At 37.4% G+C, this 25,127-nt stretch overlaps 1 protein-coding gene across 10 annotated transcripts in view; it reads left to right on the forward strand.

Annotated features, from left to right (window-relative positions):
* The window catches only part of ALMS1 (ALMS1 centrosome and basal body associated protein), a 221,125-nt gene that overhangs the window by 155,605 nt on the left and 40,393 nt on the right, over positions 1–25,127 (forward strand). For all 10 annotated transcript variants that reach the window (XR_004054345.1, XR_004054346.1, XM_010361970.2 and 7 more), the window contains 2 exons: positions 12,054–12,188; positions 14,138–14,308. Coding sequence is in view for 8 of the 10 variants with exons in the window: in XM_010361970.2 (XP_010360272.2) it covers positions 12,054–12,188; positions 14,138–14,308 (306 nt within the window). In the remaining 2 variants the exon portion in view is untranslated. The remainder of the gene's footprint in view (positions 1–12,053; positions 12,189–14,137; positions 14,309–25,127) is intronic.

Raw genomic sequence — 25,127 nt, forward strand, 5'->3', positions numbered from 1 at the left:
ACCATGTACATAAAAATATACACCAAGGCACATGACCTTGACATTTTAAAACTGATTTGAAAAGAGATTCTAACAGCTTCCAAAAATAAAACGTACATTCCATATAAAGAAATGGAAATGAGGCCGGGCGTGGTGGCTCACGCCTGTAATCCTAGCACTTTGGGAGGCCGAGGCGGGCGGATCACAAGGTCAGGAGATCGAGACCACGGTGAAACCCCGCCTCTACTAAAAATACAAAAAATTAGACAGGCGCGGTGGCGGGCGCCTGTAGTCCCAGCTACTCGGGAGGCTGAGGCAGGAGCATGGCGTGAACCCGGGAGGCGGAGCTTGCAGCCGAGATCGGGCCACTGCCCTCCAACCTGGGTGACAGAGCGAGACTCCGTCTCAAAAAAAAAAAAAAAAGAAATGGAAATGAGACTGGCATCAAACTTCTCAAAAGTGATAAACAGAGTTAGAAACCAAAGGAATAATACCTTAGAATTCTGAGAGAAAATTATTTCACTAAAATAAGGGAGTTTAAGTTAAAAAAAAAAAAAGAAAGAAAGAAAACATGGGATTGAGGAAATGGAGGGGGCCAACACAGGAAACGGGAAACAAATTCTCGCTGTGGCAGTGGTACACAAGGCCTAGTACCCATTCAGATTGAAGCCTGCAAGGAAAAAGTCAAATTGATAGGGTACCTTATGTAATTGACTATACTTAGAGGAGGTTTTCAGTCTATTTGCAACTGTAAGAATGAAGTAGGGGTTGGCACATAGAAACTCAGAAAATGCAAAAACAAAGCAGTTATTAACTCTTCAGGAAAAGCAGAAGTTTGTAATCGAAAATAAATGTAATTACAGTATACTAGCTGGCTTAGCTGTGAATAATAATGTAAACAATCATATGTAAACACTAAATATCGATTTAATTGAATATTTAATCACTCTGACCATTATTTATGTGACATATAAACACTGAATATTAATATAGGGCTAAAACTTTTCAGAAGATAGCATGAAAAGATATGTTTGGGTAGGAGGGTTTTGTAATGAGATAAATCCATAATTGATCTTAGTATATAGTATAAGAATAAATCCCAGAACTGAAAGATAGGAGATTGTAATTGATCTTAGAAGGAAATCAATAGATAATTTCTGGAACATAAAATGATATGGTAGTATAAAGCATGTTATTAGGAAATAAGGATATTGATCCTAGAATAAATGGCTAGAGGAGTTGAAAATGGTAGCCTTTAGAAATTGGGGATCTGGAGATCCCTGGAGAGGGAACTGCTGACTTTCTTACAAGCCTCATGAAACTATTTGACTTTTAAAACATATACATTATTTTTATTAAATCAGAATTTATGTTGTCCTTCAGCTCAAAAAAGTAAGAAAAAAAGTACATTTGGCAAATATTGACTAAAGAAAAGCTAGTGTTAATATAGACAAAATAGAATTCCAGGACAAGAAAAAAATTAAAGGTAGATACAACAGTTTATCTCATAGTAATAAAAGGGTCAAATATACCAGGAAAGATAAAATTGTGAACTTATATGTATATTCTCAAACATATTCAGGAAAATTACAGGAACGTATAGGTAAATTCAACAATACATTTCAGAAATGTGAAAGATCAGGAAGTAAAGAGAGAAAGTAGGGCCAGGCTTGGTGGCTCACACCTGTAATCCCAGCACTTTGGAAGGCCAAGGCAGGTGAATCACGAGGTCAGGAGATCAAGACCATCCTGGCTAACATGGTGAAACCCCGTCTCTACTAAAAATACAAAAAAAAAATAATAATAACCGGGTGTGTGGTGGCAGGCAACTGTAGTCCCAAACTCAGGAGGCTGATGCAGCAGAATGGCATGAACCTGGGAGGTGGAGCTTGCAGTGAGCCGAGATCACGCCACTGCACTCCAGCCTGAGCAACAGAGCGAGACTCTATCTCAAAAAAAAAAAAGAGAAGGTATTTGAAAAATGAAGTTTTACTTATAATAGATGATTTTCCATTTTTAAAAGAACACAGAAAGTTTGATGAATTTGTTGGTTTCAAAGAATTGATGTGCAGACAGACCAGCTTCACTGACCACACTGTAGCTAAATTAGAACTCAACAATAAAAATATGGAATAATGAAATAAAAGAAAAATCTGTCTATAACAGATTGAGTGGTATTCTCCCAAAATTCATGTCCACCTGGAACTTCAGAATGTGACCTTATTTAGAAATAGAGTCTTTGCAGATGTCATTAAAGATCTCAAGATTAAATCATCTAGATTTAAAATGAGTCCTAAATCTAGTGACTATTTTCCTTATAAAAAGAGGAGAGAAGACCATTGAGGACAGAGGCAGAAATTGAAGTTCTGCTGTCACAAGCCAGAGAATGCCATGGGCCATTACAAGCTGGGAGAGACAAGGAAGAATTCCCACTAGGTGCCTTCTCAAGGAGCATGGCCCAGCTGACACTGTGATTACAGACTTTAACTTCCAGATCTGTTAGAGATTAAATTTCTTTGGGCTAACCTGCCCAGTAGTAATTTGTTATGGCAGCCCTAGGAAACTAATACACCATTCATCTATTTGAAAATTGTATAATATAATTCTAAATAACTCAGAAGTTAAAGAGATAAATCATAATAGAGATTACAATATATTTAGAACTGAGGGATAACAAAATTTTAATATCAAAATTTTTTGGAAGAGAGCCAAAGTGATATTTAGGGGTAAAGTTACACACTTAAATACACATATTAAAAAATAAGAAAAATCCAATCCAAATCCCTGCAGGTTTGTTTTTTTTTCTCAGAAACCAGCAAGCTTATTCTGAAACTGATAAGGAAATACAGAATGCCAAGAATGGCCAAGGGAATCTTGAAAAGAAGAACAAATCTAAAGGTTTTACACTACCAGGTATCAAAACTTATTATAAAGCTAAAGCTGTAGTAATTATAAAGCTGAAGCTTAAGTAATTAAGACAGTGTGATATTGGCACAAGGATGAACAAACTGACCATAGAACAAAATATTCCCGGAACAAATTTACCTGTATATGAATACCTGATTTATGTTAAAGGTACTAAATATAGTGGGGTAAGAATTATTTTTGGGGTAAAATGGTGCAGAATAAGTTAGATATTCATATTGGAAAAAAAAGAACATTGACTTCCTTGCTCACATTATAAATAAAAATGATTTCAAAATGGATTGTAGGTCTAAATATCAAAGGGCATAGATAGATGAATGATTGATAGATCTACAAGAAAATGGAGGAGTATTAATCCAGGGATAGGAAAAGATTCATTAAACTGGATCCCACCCCCCGCTCCCTGCCAAAAAAAAAAACCCATAAAGGAAAATACTGACGAATATGGCACATTAAAATCAGAAATTCTTTTTTTTTTATTTTCTTTTCTTTTTTTGAGATGGAGTCTTGATCTGCCACCTAGGCTGGAGTGCAGTGGCATGATCTCTGCTCACTGCAAGCTCTGCCTCCTGGGTTCATGCCATTCTCCTGCCTCAGCCTCCCGAGTAGCTGGGACTACAGGCGCCTGCCACCATGCCCAGCTAATTTTGTTTTTTTCTTTTTGTATTTTTAGTAGAGATGGGGTTTCACCATGTTAGCCAGGATGGTCTCAATCTCCTGACCTCGTGATCCGCCGGCCTTGGCCTCTCAAAGTGCTGGGATTACAGGAAAATGAGAAGTTCTAAGAGTCTCTCTGAACCTATTCTGGTTCGGGAGACTGCCTAATAATTAAAAATATATAAAATAAAATTTAAAAAATATTTATAAACAACAAATAAGAGAGTAAAATGCAAGTCACAGGGTAAGGAAGGTATTTGTGATGCTTGTGTCCCACAAAAGACATATCTGGCTGGGTGCGGTGGCTCATGCCTGTAATTCCAGCACTTAGGGAGGAAGAGGCGGGTGGATCACGAGGTCAGGAGATCGAGACCATCCTGGCTAACATGGTGAAACCCCGTCTCTACTAAAACTACAAAAAAAAAAAAAAAAATTAGCCAGGCGTGGTAGCAGCCACCTGTAGTCCCAGCTACTCGGGAGGCTGAGGCAGGAGAATGGTGTGAACCCAGGAGGTGGAGCTTGCAGTGAGCCGAGATCGCACCACTGTACTCCAGCCTGAGTGACAGAGCGAGACTCTGACTCAAAAAAAAAAAAAAAGTAAATAAAAAGGCTTATACCCAGAATATAAAAAGAATGCCTACAAATCAATATGAAAAAGGAATTCAGCCCAATAGAAAAATAGGCAAAAGACTTTGATAGATACTTTACAAAAGAGAATATCTAACAGCCAATTAACATGTGCAAAATATTTCACTTCATTAATCAACAGGGAAATGTAAATTAAAATCACAGTAAGATAGCTCCATATACCTACTAAGACGTCTGGCTGAAATGAAAAAGACAATACCGTATTGGTAAGAATGTAGTAGAACAAGCAGAACTAATTCACTGCTGTGAGAGTGTGGATTGGTATAATGACTTTGAAAAGCAGTTTGACATTATCTACTAAGTTCCACAAAAGCAGAACCTATGGCATAGCTGTTCTGTTCCTAACTCTATACTCAACAGATAGGGATGCATACAAGCACCAAGAGAAACATACACTAATATTCTTCACAGCAGTATTTGTAATAGCTCCAAACTGGAAACTACCCAAATGCCAACTATTTATCCAGTAGAATGGATAAATTGTGGCATACTAACATTATTGAATACTGATTAGCAAGTGAGAATAAGTGAAGGTAAATATATGTGACAGCACTTAATGAATCTTGCAAACAACTTGAGAGAAGAAAGCAAGTCACAAAAGAGTATGTGCTATATTATTCCATTTATAAAAAGTTGAAGAATATTCAAAACGAATTTGTTATATTTAAAATCAGGTGTTACCTTCAGCATGGGGGAGATGGAAGGAAGAATGAGGGGAGCATGTAAGTTTCTAGCCAGATTTTATTTCCTAACCTGGATAAGGTTATATCACCTGGTTTTTGTTATTCACAGAGCTCTATATGTGCACATTTTCCCCTATATTTTCCACTGTACAATTAAAAAGATCTTTTAAAAAGCAATATGGTACTTAGAAATGAATCTAAAAGGGCATGTAAAACTATTTTAAGAGAAAATTAGAAAACTACATTGAGTAAATGGACTAAATGCTCCAATTAAAAGACACAGACTGGCAAACTGGATAAAGAGTCAAGACCCAGCCGGGCGCGGTGGCTCAAGCCTGTAATCCCAGCACTTTGGGAGGCCGAGACGGGTGGATCACGAGGTCAGGAGATCGAGACCATCCTAGCTAACACGGTGAAACCCCGTCTCTACTAAAAAAATTCAAAAAACTAGCCGGGCGAGGTGGCGGGCGCCTGTAGTCCCAGCTACTTGGGAGGCTGAGGCAGGAGAATGGCGTAAACCCGGGAGGCGGAGCTTGCAGTGAGCTGAGATCCAGCCACTGCACTCCAGCCTGGGCGACAGAGCGAGATTCCGTCTCAAAAAAAAAAAAAAAAAAAAAAAAAGAGTCAAGACCCATCAGTCTGCTGTATTCAGGCGACCCATCTCACATGCAGAGACATACATAGGCTCAAAATAAAGGGATGGAGGAAGATCTACCAAGCAAATGGAGAACAAAAAAAAAAGCAGGGGTTGCAATCCTAGTCGCTGATAAAACAGACTTTAAACCATCAAAGATCAAAAGAGACAAAGAAGGCCATTACATAATGGTAAAGGGATCAATTCAACAGGAAGAGCTAACTATCCTAAATATATATGCACCCAATACAGGGGCACCCAGATTCATAAAGCAAGTCCTTAGAGACTTACAAAGAGACTTAGACTCCCATACAATAATAATGGGAGACTTCAACACCCCACTGTCAACATTAGACAGATCAACGAGACAGAAAGTTAGCAAGGATATCCAGGAATTGAACTCATCTCTGCAGCAAGCAGACCTAATAGACATCTACAGAACTCTCCACCCCAAATCAACAGAATATACATTCTTCTCAGCACCACATCACACTTATTCCTAAATTGACCACATAATTGGAAGTAAAGCACTCCTTAGCAAATGTAAAAGAACAGAAATTATAACAAACTGTCTCTCAGACCACAGTGCAATCAAACTAGAACTCAGGACTAAGAAACTCAATCAAAACCGCTCAACTACATGGAAACTGAACAACCTGCTCCTGAATGACTACTGGGTACATAACGAAATGAAAGCAGAAATAAAGATGTTCTTTGAAACCAATGAGAACAAAGATACAATATACCAGAATCTCTGGGACACATTTAAAGCAGTGTGTAGAGGGAAATTTATAGCACTAAATGCCCACAAGAGAAAGCTGGAAAGATCTAAAATTGACACTCTTAACATCACAATTAAACGAACTAGAGAAGCAAGAGCAAGCACATTCAAAAGCTAGCAGAAGGCAAGAAATAACTAAGATCAGAGCAGAACTGAAGGAGATAGAGACACAAAAAACCCTCCAAAAAATCAATGAATCCAGGAGTTGGTTTTTTGAAAAGATCAACAAAATTGACAGACCACTAGCAAGACTAATAAATAAGAAAAGAGAGAAGAATCAAATAGACGCAATAAAAAATGATAAAGGGGATATCACCACCGACCCCACAGAAATACAAACTACCATCAGAGAATACTATAAACAGCTCTACGCAAATCAACTAGAAAATCTAGAAGAAATGGATAATTTCCTGGACACTTACACTCTCCCAAGACTAAACCAGGAAGAAGTGGAATCCCTGAATAGACCAATAGCAGGCTCTGAAATTGAGGCAATAATTAATAGCCTACCAACCAAAAAAAGTCCAGGACCAGATGGATTCACAGCTGAATTCTACCAGAGGTACAAGGACAAGCTGGTACCATTCCTTCTGAAACGATTCCAATCAATAGAAAAAGAGGGAATCCTCCCTAACTCATTTTATGAGGCCAACATCATCCTGATACCAAAGCCTGGCAGAGACACAAGAAAAAAAGAGAATTTTAGACCAATATCCCTGATGAACATCGATGCAAAAATCCTCAATCAAATACTGGCAAACCGGATTCAGCAGCACATCAAAAAGCTTATCCACCATGATCAAGTGGGCTTCATCCCTGGGATGCAAGGCTGGTTCAACATTCACAAATCAATAAACGTAATCCAGCATATAAACAGAACCAAAGACAAGAACCACATGATTATCTCAATAGATGCAGAAAAGGCCTTTGACAAAATTCAACAGCCCTTCATGCTAAAAACGCTCAATAAGTTCGGTATTGATGGAACGTACCTCAAAATAATAAGAGCTATTTATGACAAACCCACAGCTAATATCATATTGAATGGGCAAAAACTGGAAAAATTCCCTTTGAAAATGGGCACAAGACAGGGATGCCCTCTCTCACCACTCCTATTCAACATCGTGTTGGAAGTTCTGGCTAGGGCAATCAGGCAAGAGAGAGAAAGAAAGGGTATTCAGTTAGGAAAAGAAGAAGTCAAATTGTCCCTGTTTGCAGATGACATGATTGTATATTAAGAAAACCCCATTGTCTCAGCCCAAAATCTCCTTAAGCTGATAAGCAACTTCAGCAAAGTCTCAGGATACAAAATTAATGTGCAAAAATCACAAGCATTCTTATACACCAGTAACAGACAAACAGAGAACCAAATCATGAATGAACTTCCATTCACAATTGCTTCAAAGAGAATAAAATACCTAGGAATCCAACTTACAAGGGATGTGAAGGACCTCTTCAAGGAGAACTACAAACCACTGCTCAGTGAAACAAAAGAGGACACAAACAAATGGAAGAACATACCATGCTCATGGATAGGAAGAATCAATATTGTGAAAATGGCCATACTGCCCCAGGTAATTTATAGATTCAATGCCATCCCCATCAAGCTACCAATGAGTTTCTTCACAGAATTGGCAAAAACTGCTTTAAAGTTCATATGGAACCAAAAAAGAGCCCGCATTGCCAAGACAATCCTAAGTCAAAAGAACAAAGCTGGAGGCATCATGCTACCTGACTTCAAACTATACTACAAGGCTACAGTAACCAAAACAGCATGGTACTGGTACCAAAACAGAGATATAGACCAATGGAACAGAACAGAGCCCTCAGAAATAATACCACACATCTACAGCCATCTGATCTTTGACAAACCTGACAAAAACAAACAATGGGGAAAGGATTCCCTATTTAATAAATGGTGCTGGGAAAATTGGCTAGCCATAAGTAGAAAGCTGAAATTGGATCCTTTCCTTACTCCTTATACGAAAATTAATTCAAGATGGATTAGAGACTTAAATGTTAGACCTAATACCATAAAAACCCTAGAAGAAAACCTAGGTAGTACCATTCAGGACATAGGCATGGGCAAGGACTTCATGTCTAAAACAGCAAAAGCAATGACAACAAAAGCCAAAATTGACAAATGGGATCTAATTAAACTAAAGAGCTTCTGCACAGCAAAAGAAACTACCATCAGAGTGAACAGGCAACCTACAGAATGGGAGAAAATTTTTGCAATCTACTCATCTGACAAAGGGCTAATATCCAGAATCTACAAAGAACTCAAACAAATTTGCAAGAAAGAAACAAACAACCCCATCAAAAAGTGTGCAAAGGATATGAACAGACATTTCTCAGAAGAAGACATTCATACAGCCAACAGACACATGAAAAAATGCTCATCATCACTGGCCATCAGAGAAATGCAAATCAAAACCACAATGAGATACCATCTCACACCAGTTAGAATGGCAATCATTAAAAAGTCAGGAAACAACAGGTGCTGGAGAGGATGTGGAGAAATAGGAGCACTTTTACACTGTTGGTGGGATTGTAAACTAGTTCAACAATTATGGAAAACAGTATGACGATTCCTCAAGGATCTAGAACTAGATGTACCATATGACCCAGCCATCCCATTACTGGGTATATACCCAAAGGATCATAAATCATGCTGCTATAAAGACACATGCACACGTATGTTTATTGCAGCACTATTCACAATAGCAAAGACTTGGAATCCACCCAAATGTCCATCAGTGACAGACTGGATTAAGAAAATGTGGCACATATACACCATGGAATACTATGCAGCCATAAAAAAGGATGAGTTTGCGTCCTTTGTAGGGACATGGATGCAGCTGGAAACCATCATTCTTAGCAAACTATCACAAGAACAGAAAACCAAACACCGCATGTTCTCACTTATAGGTGGGAACTGAACAATGAGATCACTTGGACTCGGGAAGGGGAACATCACACACCAGGGCCTATCATGGGGACGGGGGAGGGGGGAGGGATTGCATTGGGAGTTATACCTGATGTAAATGACGAGTTGATGGGTGCTGACGAGTTGATGGGTGCAGCACACCAACATGGCACAAGTATACATATGTAACAAACCTGCATGTTATGCACATGTACCCTAGAACTTAAAGTATAATAATAATAAAAGAAAGAAAGAAAACTACATTGAAATATATTAAGACCTAAATAGTTGGAAAATTATACAATTATGATAATAAAGATGTCACCAAATTAATTTCTAAGTTAAGCACATTGCTACTCAGAATTCCAGTAGGATTTTTCGTGGAACTTGACAGGCTGATTCTAAAATATTTATGGAAAATCAAAAGTATATTTAAAGAATAAGATAAGGGATCTTGCCATACCACACATCAAGACTTATTACATGGGTACCTTGTTTAAGACATCATTTGCAAAGGAGTAAAAAAAGAAAAATGAAACAAAATGGTGACCCAGAAACATATCCATGAATGTGGAAACTTAACATACACAGAGACAGCATAACAATCTGTGGAGAAAGGATGAAGAGGAACTATTCAATAGAGTTTAAACCAGTGAATATATATCTGGAAAAAATAAAATCAGGTAAATCACTGCTGCACACTAAACAGAAATGTAGAGTATGCCAGGCATATTAAAAGTAAATGGGAGGCTGGGCGCGGTGGCTCAAGCCTGTAATCCCAGCACTTTGGGAGGCTGAGACGGGCGGATCACGAGGTCAGGAGATCGAGACCATCCTGGCTAACACGGTGAAACCCCGTCTCTACTAAAAAATACAAAAAACTAGCCGGGCGAGGTGGCGGGCGCCTGTAGTCCCAGCTACTCGAGAGGCTGAGGCAGGAGAATGGCATAAACCCGGGAGGCAGAGCTTGCAGTGAGCTGAGATCCAGCCACAGCACTCCAGCCCGGGCAACAGAGCGAGACTCCGTCTCAAAAAAAATAAAATAAAATAAAAAATAAAAGTAAATGGGATAACTACATTTTTAGAATTTAGATGGTCTGTCCTATGACTATGTGATAATAGAAGATTTCTTAAACAGGACACACGAAGCACCTACCCTAAAGGAAAAATATAATAAATATGCCATAATTAAAAATGAAAATTTTTTTGCATAAACGATATCAAACAATGAAAAGACATGAAACAGCCTGGGAGAAGATATTTATAATACATGCTACCTGCAAAGACATTTCACAGGAATGTTCATTGCAGTGCTTTTCAAATAGGAAATAGCCTTAAGTTGATCAACAGAGGTATATTCATATATAAATACTATAGAATAATACATAACATTGAGAATCAGAGACGTACATTAATTGACTAAATCTCAAAATCATAATATTGAGTGAAAAAGGCATGGTGCGTAAAGGTACAGACAGTATTGTACCCTTCATATAAGGTTTGAAGACTTGCAAAACAATGCTGTGCATTGTTGATTAATATATGCAATGTAGTAAAGAATTACAAAACGTCCTTGATATTGATAAACTCTAAATTTGGTATAAAGGCTGCTACTGAGAAGTGGGAATGGCGTCATTGGGAACAGCTTACACAAGGAACATTATATTCGTAATATTTCTTAAGCCCTTTGGTAAATGCTTTGGTGTTCATTTTGTTGCCTATACTTTTGGTATGCCTGAAATATTTTATTAACATTAAAACTTTTTTTAACATTAAAACATTTTTTAATGATCTAAACATTTCAGAAGACATTTAGATAAAAGAGATTAGGAGGATCAAAGTAATAGAAGTAAGAAAAATGTATGAATTTAAAAGAGGTAGCAAGAGTTAACTAGTTCTTTGCATTTTTAGCAATCTCTATTCCCTTTCTGACTTTTTTGTTGAAAAATATACTTACAGATAAAAATCAAAAATGATCAAGAAAAACAGAAAGGAAAAGAGAAATAGTATTAGATAAGTTTAAAAGGCTATAACTGCATGAAATTTTTTAAAAGTTATATGAGAATGCTGTATATAAAATCTAGATGATAAAAGTGTTTTTCTTGGATTATAGAAATATAAAAATTGACTCCATAAGTGGTAAACACTTTGAATAGGCCAAATAACTTGAAAGCATTGTTCACATCTTTTTTCCTTTGAAAAAACATACCTGATCTTTCGTTTTTTTGCTTTTTTAACTGTTGCATCAAACCATCAAGGAACAGATTTTATTTAGAATGTTTTTTATTTTATTTTATTTATTTTATTTTATTTTATTTTATTGAGACAGTCTCACTCTGTCGCCCAGGCTGGAGTGCAGTGACACGACCTCGGCTCACTGCAACCTCCGTCTCCTGGGTTCAAGTGATTCTCCGCATCAGCCTCCTGAGTAGCTGGGACTACAGGTGTGCACCACGACACCTGCTAGTTTTTGTATTTTTAGTAGAGTTGGGGTTTCACCATGTTGGCCAGGGTGGTCTCGAACTCCTACCTCAAGTGATCCACCCGCCTTAGCCTTCCAAAGTGCTGGGATTATAGGTGTGAGCCACCGCGCCCGGCTGTAGAATGTTATTTTATTTAAACTGTTGTTCTACACAGTAAAATATGAAAAATTTTTCAATTCATGTCACAGTTTTTACACAGATGGAGCCTAAGAGGTACTTTTTTCCTAATATATAAATTAATTTGGGGATTTGTTTATAATTTGGGGGGAGGATTATTTGTCTGTTGTGTTTATTATCTTTCCTTTTCTGAAATCAAATGATGTCGTTATTCCAGATGCCTCAGTTCAAGTGCTAATCACTGGGGATGAGAACCTGTCAGACAAAAAACAGAAAGAGATCCACAGTACAAGGGCAGTGACTGAGGCTGCCGAGGCTAAAGAAAAAGAATCTTTGCAGAAAGATACAGCAGGTAGCTAAACTGGATTGTCTGCGTATAATTTTCTTCTGGTCTTCTAAAATGAGACTATTCTCTTAAGAACAGAAACAGAAATATATTCTCTATTCTCTTCTTGCTGTCTTCAGCTCTCTTCTATCTTGCGTATATGTGAAATAGTTAAGGTATGTTTAGCTGTATTTATTATATACTTTGGCAGGTAAAATGGACATATTTAAAGTTCTTTGAGATATTTCTGGAGATCTTTTGGATATAGTAAACAAATTAATCTATTTTCCAGAAATTCATTTAATGGACTTTTTACCTCTGCTGGTAAAAATCTCTCAATTCTGTGAGACACGGACCCACTAATACCATTTTTGTACATGATCCTTTATTTAGGAATTCAGCTTGTTTACTTCCTCCCTATCAGTTACTTTACTTCAGAGGGATTATGCTGATTTAAATAACCCTCATAGTGTATTTACGTTAGGATTAGTTTTGGCTCTGAGAGAGGAAAACAAAAGCAAAATAACATAGGCTTAAAGAAGACAGAAAATTTTCTCTCTTTTGTAAAAATCCAGAGGTAAGCATCCAGAGTTGACCTGGTACTCAAGAGTATCGGAACAAAGCTGTTGCTTTCTTGTTACTCTGACATTTTTGGCCTTCATTCTTAAGCTGTAGCCATCAGCCCATATTGCAACCAGCAGGAAGAAAGGAAAAGAAAAATCTCATTCCTTCCTTTAAGGATACTTCTCAGAAGCTATATGTACCATTGTTTTTGCATTCTATTGGCCAGACTTAGACACATGGTCACATGTACCAGGGAAGCTGGGAAATTGAGTTGTTATTCTAATAGCAATGTGCCCAGCTAAAGTTAGGGTTCTGTTTAGAGGAAAAGGAAAGTGGATATTAGAGGACAGACAGTGTTAATAGTTTCTGCCACAATTGTAAACTAAAACATTTTAGAACATAATCAGCTGCTTTTCTTCTTTAGATGTTGCTTGTTTTAAAAGGTTAGATTGTATTCTGGGCAACACTTCTGAATTTTACTCCATTTTACTATTACTAAATGAATGTTCCAAAAACAGTTTTGATCATGTTAATCTCCTAATCAAAAACTTTAGTTTTCATTGCCCATAAGGATGAAATCTAAACTCTTTTAGCACTGTCTTCCAGAACTGTAGAATCCACTCCCAAACAACTTTCTAACACTAGTTCTCACCTCTTTTCCTTATAAATTATATAATCTAATGCTATATACTTGCTCTGTTTCTTAGATGTTAAGTTACTTTCCTGACACCATTCTTCTGTTACGTAGTCACCTCCTTTTTTTCCATCTCAGTGTGTATCCCATCTTAGCTCTCTTCTAATGCCAAAATCAGTTGTCTAGAGTTCTGTAGTACTTCCACCTGCAATTAGTTTTTCTTTCTTTGAATACCGATACCTCTTTTTCTGACTCTTTCTTATGGTATATCTGTTTACGTGTGTGATTTTTTGCCCCAATTTTCAATTATTTTCTTTTTTTTTTTTTTTTTTTTTTTTTTTTTTTTTTGAGACGGAGTCTGGCTCTGTCACCCAGGCTGGAGTGCGGTGGCCGGATCTCAGCTCACTGCAAGCTCCGCCTCCCAGGTTTACGCCATTCTCCTGCCTCCGCCTCCCAAGTAGCTGGGACTACAGGCGCCCGCCTCGTCGCCCGGCTAGTTTTTTGTATTCTTTAGTAGAGACGGGGTTTCCCCGTATTAGCCAGGATGGTCTCGATCTCCTGACCTTGTGATCCGCCCGTCTCGGCCTCCCAAAGTGCTGGGATTACAGGCTTGAGCCACCGCGCCTGGCCTTCAATTATTTTCTAAATGCATTTCTGAGTCATCTTTTTTATTCAATATCACTAACAAAGCCTTTCACATAATACATACTTGAGAGACATTTAAAAATATTTTATGTCCAGTTCCTGTCTGTATAGTGTGTTAATGTCCCTTTTGTAGATTCCGGTGATGCTGCTGCTGCAGTGCACTCAGCTCAAGTAGAAGACCCAGAAATTAAGAACTCGCCAGACACTAAAGCCATTACACAGAAAGAGGAAATCCATAGGAAGAGGACAGTTCCCGAGGAAGCCTGGACAAGCAATAAAGAATCCCTACAGATCAATATTGAAGGTAATGGGATTGGGTTGTGTGTGAGTGTGTGTGTATATGGGGGTCAGTGTTAGTGTGTTTCCATTTCATTCTGATGAGAATATAGCCTCATGATTAAACAAAAATTCCGTTTCTTTTTTTAAAATTTTCTTGTGTAAAGTACTTTGATGCTACTATTAGGTTGCTGTATATATAGATTTGTAAAGTAATTGTTACTTTTTGGAAAAGATATTAGCAACTTAGAAACAGGATTATAAATAAATACCTAAGGCTGATAGTTTTAGAAGTGAAGCATCTTGTCTCACCCCCAAACAGAGACAACCTTAAAGCCATTCCAGAAGGCTATAGCAAAGACAGTGAGACCATCAATACAAACTTTTTTTTTTTTTTTTTTTGAGACGGAGTATCGCTCTGTTGCCCAGACTGGAGTACAGTGGCGTGATCTCTGCTTACTGCAAGTCCCGCTGCCTCCTGGGTTAACGCCATTCTCCTACCTCATCCTCCCTAGAAGCTGGCACTACAGGCGCCCGCCATCACACCTGGCTAATTTTTTTGTATTTTCAGTAAAGACGGGGTTTCACCGTGTTCGCCAGGATGGTTTCGATCTCCTGAGCTCGTGATCCGCCCGCCTCGACCTCCCAGAGTGCTGGGATTACAGGCGTGAGCCACCGCGCCCGGCCCAAACTTTTAAAAAATTACAATAAAATCACATTTATTTACGTTTGTCCATGGGCCCCTTTTTCTGACATAAAAGCATGTAGAACACAAGACATTGCTACCTAGCTGTCAAGCCTTACCTCTTAAAGGAAGATGGAACAGCCTAGATAAGGAGAGAAAAGAGTCAAGGAACTATCTACCCATTCTGGATTTTGGAAATAGTCCGGATTCAACTGCTTACATCAAGAATATAGAAAATAAATGATTTTTTTGACAATAGCCAAGACTACACAATGGGAAAAGGATAGTCTCTTCAACAAATGGTGTTGGGAAAACTGGATATCCACATTTAAAAGAATAAAAGTGAACCCTTTCTTTGTACCATATACAAAAGTTAACTCAAAAAGGGTTGGTGACATACATGTAAGACCTTAAAACTCCCAGAAGAAAACATAAGGGGAAACCTTCAGGACATTGAACTTGGCAGTGATTTCTCAGATGTGACACCAAAAACACAGACAACAAAAGCAAAAATAGACCAATGAAACTATATCAAACTTGAAAACTTCTGCATGCCAAAGTAAACAAGAGTGTGAATAGGCATTCTACAGAATGGGAGAAAATATTTGCAAATCATAGATCTGATAAGGGATTAGTATTCAGAATATATAAAGAACTTGCACAACTCAACAGCAAAAAAAACCCAAACAACTTATTTTTAAAAACACATAACTTATTTTAAAATGAGCAAAGGACTTGAATAGACAGTAGAAGATACACAAATGCCATACCAAACGTATAAAAGATGCCCACTCTCTCTAATCATAAGAGAGATGCAAATCAAAACCACAGTGAGTTATCGCTTACTCCTGTTAGGATGACCACTATCAAAAAAACAGAAAATAGCAAATGTTCGTGAGGATGCAAGGAAATTGAAACCCATTTTCACTGTTGGTAGGAATGTAAAATGGTGTAGCTATTATGGAAAATAGTATGGAGGTTCCTCAGAATAATAAAAAAGAATTAGTATATGATCCAGCAATCCCACTGCCACTGCTGGGCGTATAACCTAAAGAATTCAAAACAGGACTTCAAAAAGATACCTGTATACCCATGTTTATTGCAGCATTATTTATAATAAAAGGTGGAAGCAACCCACATGTCCATCAACGGATGAATGTATTAACAAAATGGGAATTATTTGTCAATAAAGAAAATACGTTACATACATACAGTAGTGTATTGTGTAGCCTTAAGAAAGAAGGAAATCCTATCACATAATACAAGGTAGGTGAACCTCAAGAACATTATACTAAGCAAAATAAATCAGTCACAAAAAGATAAATACTATATGGTTTATTGCAAATGTTGTGGGATTTAGGAGGATGAGAGAGACCTTGGGTTTAAATAGGAGAATCTTTTATTGAGTGCACTCAGGCCCAGCAGACTCACATCCAAAGACAGGGCCCAGAACAAAGACAGCACTTGAGTTTTATACACACTTTACAAAAGGGGGTGGGCTAGCTTGAAGCAAGCTTACAGTGGCATGAAAGCAGGGATACAGAGGCAGGACAAAGACAGTTAATCAAATTGTAACAGGTTCAAAACTCAGGATTGCACATAACTGTTGCTCTGCAACCTAGATGTCCATTATCTAGGTTTGCCTAGGCACGGGCTTATCCCGTAACCTTCACTATGGTGCCCATGCAGCTGTAGTTCAGGCCTACTCAGGCTTCTCATGACCTTTATTGTACTTCTTAGATAAAACAGAATACTTGAAGTCACTAGTTACAGAGAATAGGAATCTATAAACTCATTCCATAAAACAAAGGAAAATTTGTTTTTTTCTTCTCCCTGTGTTGAGGGAGTGCTGCGAGAGTCTCCAGAGCACATTAGATAATATTATCAAGACTTTTCCTGGGTCTGGGCTGTGCCTATCGCTGCCTCTGGGACAAGTCAGCCTAATGCAGGAAAACTTATTTCTCTTTCTTCTTAATTTTATTTTTCTTTAATTTCCTGCCTCAATATGAAATATCTAAAGTAGCTGAAATTGTAGAAGCAGAAAGTAGAACAGTGATTGCCAAGGCCTGTGAGAGGGTGGACAGAGAATTAGTATTTAGTAGGTATAGAGTTTCAGTGTTACAAGATGAAAGAGAGATTGTTGCACAACAATGTGAGTATACTTATCACTACTGAACTGTACACTTAAAAATGGCTAAGATGGTTAATTTAATGTCATACTTTTTGTCACACACAAAAACAATAGATAAGATATAGAAATAGAACATTGCAACTTTGCAGGGGTTAGTGTGGGAGACATAGCTTGCAAAAGAAAGATGGAAATATAATCTGTAAAAGCATACTCTAAAAGATAAGAAATTTTTTTCTAAGTGTTTTACACTCTGAATAACTTTAGAAGACATGAAGTATATGAAATAAAAATTGATAGAATATGAAATGAAAAGGGAGATTTAGGGGATAGGAGAACAAAATGAAATTTTTTTAAAAAAGTACCAATTAGAAGAAAGAGATGAAAGCGATTAGAAAAAAAATGGTGGAATTTGAGGACTGACAGTGAAAATCCAACACAATGATATCTGTTGTTGCCTCTAAAGAAGTTATTAGAAAAATAAAGATATAAGGAAGAATGGAACTTACAATTGTATATATGTATGTATGTATTTTTAGACATGGAGTCTCATTCTGTTGCCCAGGCTAGAGTGCAGTGGTGTGATTGTAGCTAACTGTAGCCTCAAACTCCTGGGCTCAAGTGATCTCCCACCTCAGCCATTAGAGTAGCTGGGACTGTAGGCACATGCTACCACACCTGGCTTGAACCTGCAATTTAAAAGGGTGTACCAAGTCCTAGGAAAATTTTGTATGTGTTCAGTACTGAGATGTATGTTTGCAATAGTACTGAACTTTAAAGAAAAAGAATGAATCATGCAGGCCTCCATACAGAAAAAACAAGTAGAAAAAGCTATAAGATGGGGGGGCAGGCAGAGGATAGGGAGGTTAAAGGAGGTATAAATGAGCAAACTTTACCTTTAAAGTTGTAAAATCAAAAAATACATGTGTAAGTAAGTATAGTGTTGAAAATTATAGGCCAGACGTGGTGGCTCACGCCTGTAATTCTAGCACTTTGGGAGGCTGAGGTGGGTGGATCACTTGAGGTCAGGAGTTTGAGACCAGCCTGACCAACATGGAGGAACCCTATCTCTATTAAAAATACAAAATTAGTCAGGCATGGTGGTGCATGCCTGTAATCCCAGCTACTCGGAAGGCTGAGGCAGGAGAAGCACTTGAACCCGGCAGACGGAGGTTTTGGGGAGCCGAGATCATGCCATTGCACTCCAACCTGGGCAATGAGTGCGAAACTCCGTCTCCAAAAAAAAAAAAATTATAAAATTTACCCCTAAAAGAGTTAAAATTAAACTATAAAACATCCAAAATATTTAGAAAAACAGGTGTGGTAAGCATGGAGGTAAAGGGAGGGAGAAAGAAAACAGCAAATTTGTAACAAAAACAAAAAATTGCCATAAAATGAAAGACGGCAAAGCGTGCAAGTCTATATATAAGTAAACTAAATTCACCTATATTAAAAAAAAAACTTACTGGATTATATTAAAAAACAAACTCAGTTCCATGCTATATAACAAACATATCAAAAGTAAAATGACTGAGAAAGGTGGAAAGCAAAAAGAAAACTTAGATATGTATCAAAAAGAAATTTGGGGGCATTAATATAGATGAGGTTAAATTCACCAAAAGTTTTGCAGGAATTGAAGAGATATATTTTTATACTGATTTGCAATCCACAATGAGAATATTTTGCATAAATCTTTAAACATCAAATAACTTAGCATAAAAAATTCATAAAATGAAAACCAGGAGCTCAATCAATAAGGAAATTTATGTTGCCTTAAAAAAGAATGGAGGGCTGGGCGCAGTGGCTCATGCCTGTAATCCCAACACTTTAGGAGGTTGAGGCAGGCGGATCAAGAGGTCAGGAAATCTAGACCATCCTGGCTAACATGGTGAAACCCCATCTCTACTAAAAATACAAAAAATTTAGCTGGGCATGGTGGCGGACACCTGTAGTCCCAGCTACTCAGGAGGCTGAGGCAGGAGAGTGGCGTGAACCTGGGAGGCAGAGCTTGCAGTGAGCCGAGATCGTGCCACGGCACTCCAGCCTGGGCGATAGAGCAAGACTCCATCTCAAAAAAAAAAAAGAAAAAGAATGAAGGTATGGAATTATATGAAAACAACTCTTAGGATAGATTGTGAGGCAAAAGGTGCTTAAGGCGGGGGGGATTGGAAGGTGGAATTTGCTTGTAGGGAAAAAAATATAAAACAGACAACCCTAGGAAACCTTCAAAGAAAAATGGACAAATACAAAATAATACTGGGGAGCTTGAACACACATAATTAGCTTATGACACCTCAGGGAGATGAAAATTTTTTTTTGTAAGTGAAGTTTAAAAACGCCTGGGAATAATACAAGTAATGAAGTTGATCTGGGGTGTATGTGGGTGTGTGCGTGTGTGTGCATGCGTGCATAAGCCTATATGGTTTAAACTTTAAAAAAACCCTTTCCAAATGACCATAGAACATTTTTTCATACAGCTTTATTCAGATATAATTTACCCATTTAAAATATGTAATTCAGGCTGGGCACAGTGGCTCGTGATTATAATCCCAGCACTTTGGGAGGCTGGAGTGGGTGGATCACTTGAGATCAGGAATTCAAGACCAGCATGGTCAACATGGCAAAACCCTGTCTCTACTAAAAATACAAAATATAGCCGGGCATGGTGGTACATGCCCATAATCCCAGCTATTCAGGAGGCTGAGGCAGGAGAATCAATTGAACGTGGGAGGCAGAGGTGGCAGTGAGCCGAGATCACGCCACTGCACTTCAGCCCGGGCGACAGAGCAAGACTCTGTCGCAAAAAAAATAAAAATCAAATATGTAATTCAATTATTTTTACTGTATTCACAGATAAGTGCAATCAACCATCACCATAATCAATTTTAGAATATTTTCTTCACTTCAAAAAAGAAACCCTGAGACTTAAGCAAATACTGATCCACTTTTTGTCTCAGTAGATTTCCCTATTCTGGACTTTCACACAAATGGGACCATTAAGTTGGGGATATAACATGAAACTTAGGGCCTGCCCATAGTGAAAAATGTTAAAGGAAATTCCCATGTAAAGTAGGCCTTCAGTGGGCTACACTCTTACTATAAGAATGAAAGATAAACACGTCCATGTAGAAGGGGGCAGTAAGAAAACTTTGCCTGTTTCAACCTTGATGATGAGTTTGGGGAGAGAAGACAATTTATCCTAAGAATTTATAACCACAAACTAGTATTCACACAGGTTTACGGTCAGTAATTTTGTACTGGTATAATTTATTAGTGCAGTAAACTACATGTGTGTTCTGAAAAATCTCAAGCCCAGAATTTAATTAAAAATGACAGTAGGTTGGTATTGCAAACTCACATGCCTGTCGGATGCAAATGCACATCTCTCTGAAGAAACTTCAACCCAGACCTCAAAATATTCCCTAAAATACCAAGCTCATAGTCAAGGCACTATTAGTAGAAACAGTATCAACAACAAGAAATAGAAATGAGACCCATAATGACAAATGTCTAGGATTCCTTGGCAAAATGCCTGTTTCTCAGACTGGGACAGGAAATATATTAGATGAGCCTGAACCCTTTTGTGGTGTCAGACAGTAAAGAAAAACAAAAAAAAAATGTACAGGGATGGGGAATATGTCAATGGAACACAGGAACCAAGTAAAAAACTTGCTAGTGGTCAAAGCTGGGGCAATTTCTACAGTATAGCAGTAGTATTGGATCATAACCAAAGTATAAAATAAATACCTGTGAGTCCATATTGATATAAGTAAATGATTTAATAAATAAATGGGGAAAAATGACAAGTCTCCTGTGCAGAATTCTAAATAATATATGTAGACATTCCACCCTCAAGGAGGTGGAACATAACTCCCCACTCTTTAAAGAATGGGTTGCACATAGTAACTTCCTTCCAGAGTGTATTTTTATGGGAAGGGGGAAAAAGAATAACTGTATAGTGAAGAATTCTGGCAAACATTGACTCAGCCAGGTCATCAAGATCATCATCAACAGTGGTAAGTCATGTTGATAGTATATACCCTTAATATGTAATGAGAAATACATTTTAACTTTGAAATCTTCTTCCCAAAAACCCATAACCCTAGTCTAATGAGAAAAACATGAGACAAACTCAAATGAAGGACATTTATACTTGATCAGTACTTCTCAAAACTGTCAGAGTCATGAAAAACAAGGAATGCCTAAGAAATTCTCACAGACCTAAGAGAAGCCTAAGGAGACATGATAATTAAATGTAATGTGGTATCTTGGATGGGATCTTGGAACAGAAAAAGAACAGTATGTACAAAACAAGGCAACACAAATAAAGTATGGACTTTGGTTAATAATGATGTAATTTTACTGATTGATTCATTAAATATATTGTATTAATGTAAGGCAGTAATAGGGGAAACCGGGTATGGAGTATAGGGAATCATTTGTACTGTTGTCACAGTTTTTCTGTAATCCAAATTATTCCAAAATTAAAAATTTATTTTAAAAAATTAATGCATTCTGACATTAAAACAGGTGGATAGATAGATGATAAATAAGACATTTCATCTTTTTAAAGGAAACACTTTACTGCTTCTCTTTGGCATAACCAATTTGCTGGCATTGCTGCTTTTGCACTTTGGGGCTATTACTAACTACAATTAGGATTACTTGAACACAGGCACTGCAGTATCATGACAGTCACTCTGATAACCCAGACAGCTATGAAGTGCCTAAGGGGCAGGTAGTGTAAACATATGGACATGCTGGACAAAGGGAGGATTCACATCCTAGGGTGGGATGGAGCAGGATGACAAGAGGTTTCATCATACTACTCACAACGATGTGCAATTTAAAACTTAGAAATTGTTTTTGCATGGCTTGGCCTTCTATACTTCTGACCAACTAGCTCCAAATTGGGGTGGTGAGGGGAATCCCATGACCCCCTCCTCAGGTTTGGTAATTTGCTCAAATGGCTCAGAAAACGTAGGAAACATTTTCTTACATTTCCTGATTTTTTATAAAGTTATTTCAAAGGATATACATGAACAACCAAATGAATGGGCAAGGTATAGGGAAGGTGCACAGAGCTTCCATGTCCTCTGTGGGCCTGCCACCCTCCCAGCTTCTCCTGTGTTCACCAAATGTGAAGCTCTTCAAACTCTATCTGTTAGGGTTTTTATGGAGGTGCCATTACATAGGCAATATTGATTAAATCATTGGCCACTGGTGATTGGCTCAACCTGCAGTCCCTGTCCCCTCCCCAGAGATGGGGGGTTGGGGCTGGAAGTTCCAGCCATCTAAACATATGGTTGTTCCCTTGGTAAACAGGCCTCCCATCCTTAGGGGCATTCCAAAATTCACCTCATTAACATAAACTCAAATGTGATCAAAAGTAACTTGTTTTGAATAACAGACCCTCCTTGAACCTTTATCACTCACTCCTGAACTGTTTCAACAGCCAGGTACGAAAACCAAGTATATAATAAAAGATGCCCCTGTTGCTGTTATCATGTTTTCCTAAATGGAAATTACAAGAGTTTTAGTAGTTCTGGCCAGGAGCTAGGGATAAGGCAAAAATATGTATTTATTATATCACAGTATTACACTTTACAGGGTATTAAAATGACCATAGTAAAAGAATGCTACTGGGACAAGAGACTGATACATCAGTGAAAATACTTAAATACAGTGGGCACTTACTCTATGATAAAGGTACCATTTCAGCTCCATTTGGAAAAAGATGGATTATTCAACACATAATGACAAGACACTTTGCTAGCTATTTACAGTATGGTGAGAATTTTTAGTAGTAGCCCTTCTTTACTCCTGTCACCAAAATGCAGGTATAAAAGATCCAAGTATAAAAAAGAGAGATCATAAAAGTTCTGGTTATCTGACTTTTCTAATAAATTTGAGCAGAAGACTGTCAAGGTCTGACAAAATCTTGGAGTCATAAAGCCACAGATTTGATAAATGTATATATTAAAATTAAAATGTCTTCATGTTAGAAAATATCATGATGAAAAATCAATTTATAAACAAAAAATGGGAAAACAATTTTAAAAAATTGAGAAACTGAGAAAAGGGTCTACTTTTCTTGCTATGCAAAGAGCTTTTTACAAATCAATGACAGCCTAAAAGGAAAACAAAGGACCTGAACAAAAAGTTTGTAGTAAAAGAAATGCAAATGGCCATTAAAGATATGAAGAAATATTTAACTATCTCAGTAAAGAATGTACTAAACCACAAATTTTGTTTTACCTGTCACAATAGCACAGATGAAAAGATTTGATTATCCCTAGTATTGTTGAGTACATGGGGAAACATTAATGTACTCTTGTAAGACTATTATTAGAAGTGCAAATTTGTTACAACATTTTTGAAAGTGTGGAGCAACTGGATGATATCTAACTAATGTTGAAATAAATATTCCCTTTTCACCCAGACTTCCATTTAAGGGAATTACAGATACACAGATAAAGTTGTACCCAGAAAAGTAAAATAAAGTTACACATAAACACACAGACAAATGTTCACTGCAGCATGCTTTGGAAGAATAAACTACTGGAAACAACCTAAATATTTAGTTAAATTTTGGTAAAGTAAATCAGTTTAATATAAAATGTTTGTAGATGCACAAAATCTTGCTTTGAACAAGTAGTTTTACTCTACTTGGCAGGAATTTTTCTGTAAGAAACCTTGTTTAATATTGGTTATCACCAGAAAGTGGAACTAGGAGGTCCAGAGATAACAGGGAGACCTTTACTTTTCATATTAAATTTGTTGATTTTGCATGTTTGATTTTTGCATGTTTGATTTTTGCAGTTCTAGTATGAAAGAAATATTTAAAAATAAATGAAAAGCAGTAAAACATATTTTCAGTGTACTTTTATATATTCGGGGAGAATTTTGCAAATATTATCTATAAAATTAATTCAATTATCAGAAGTAAATAACTACCTCAATTTATTTGACATTTACTCTTAACAAAGTGCCATGAGATGATGGTGATTATCTAATCCTGTTGTTCTATAAAGCCCTTTATACTTAAGGAATTCAGCTTGCTGCTGCTTCTTTTTCTTCTTTTTTTCTTTCTTTTTTTTTTTTTTTTTTTTTTTTTTTTTTTTTTTTTTTTTTTTTGAGATGAAGTCTCACTGTGTTGCCCAGGCTGGAGTGCAGTGGCACAATCTTGACTCACTGCAACCTCCACCTCCTGGGTTCAAGCAATTCTCCTGCCTCAACCACCCCAGTAGCTGGGATTGCAGGTGTGCACCACCACACCTGGCTAATTTTTGTATTTTTAGTAGAGATGGGATTTCACCATGTTGGCCAAGCTGGTCTTGAACTCCTGACCTCACGTAAACCACCCCCATTGGCCTTCCAAAGTGCTGGGATTACAGGTGTGAGCCACCGTGCCCAGGCTTCAGCTTGCTTATTTTCTACTATTCTTGCTATATTTTACTTCATTCCCAGGCTGGGAGGACTATGTTCATTGAAAATACTGATATTAGGAAATAAACATTTTAGAGCAATGTTATCTATTTCCTTATTGTTTTACTTACTGCTTTAATGAATTCTAGATAGCCCTTCAAATTTTTGCTTTATGTATCCTGCTGCCAAGGTATCCTTCCTGAAATGCAGCCGTAATTATGTTACTCCCCTGTTCAAAATGGTATAGCGGCTCTTCATTTCTTTTAAGAATAAAATTTAAAGTCCTTGGCCTAATGTTCCAGACCCTGTAGAATTTGGCCCCAAATAACCTTTGGTACCTTACTTGCCTCTGCTTTATAAATGGAATAAGCCATACATACTAAATATTGATATCTCCCTTACTGCCTCAGTGCTTTCCTACTTTTAGGCTTTTGCTCATGCTATTTGATGAAACAGGGGAAAGGCCAGCATGGTTGAAGTCTGGTTATCAGGAAGAGTGGTACAAATTGGAGGAGAAAAGTTATGTATACTTGTACTTCTTGTTAAGGAGTTTGGGCTTTGTTCTCAGTGTAAGAGAAGGTCATTGAAAGTTGCTAAATAGAAAGT

Source organism: Rhinopithecus roxellana, chromosome 17 (assembly GCF_007565055.1).
Source record: "Rhinopithecus roxellana isolate Shanxi Qingling chromosome 17, ASM756505v1, whole genome shotgun sequence".
Classification (NCBI taxonomy): Eukaryota; Metazoa; Chordata; class Mammalia; order Primates; family Cercopithecidae; genus Rhinopithecus; species Rhinopithecus roxellana.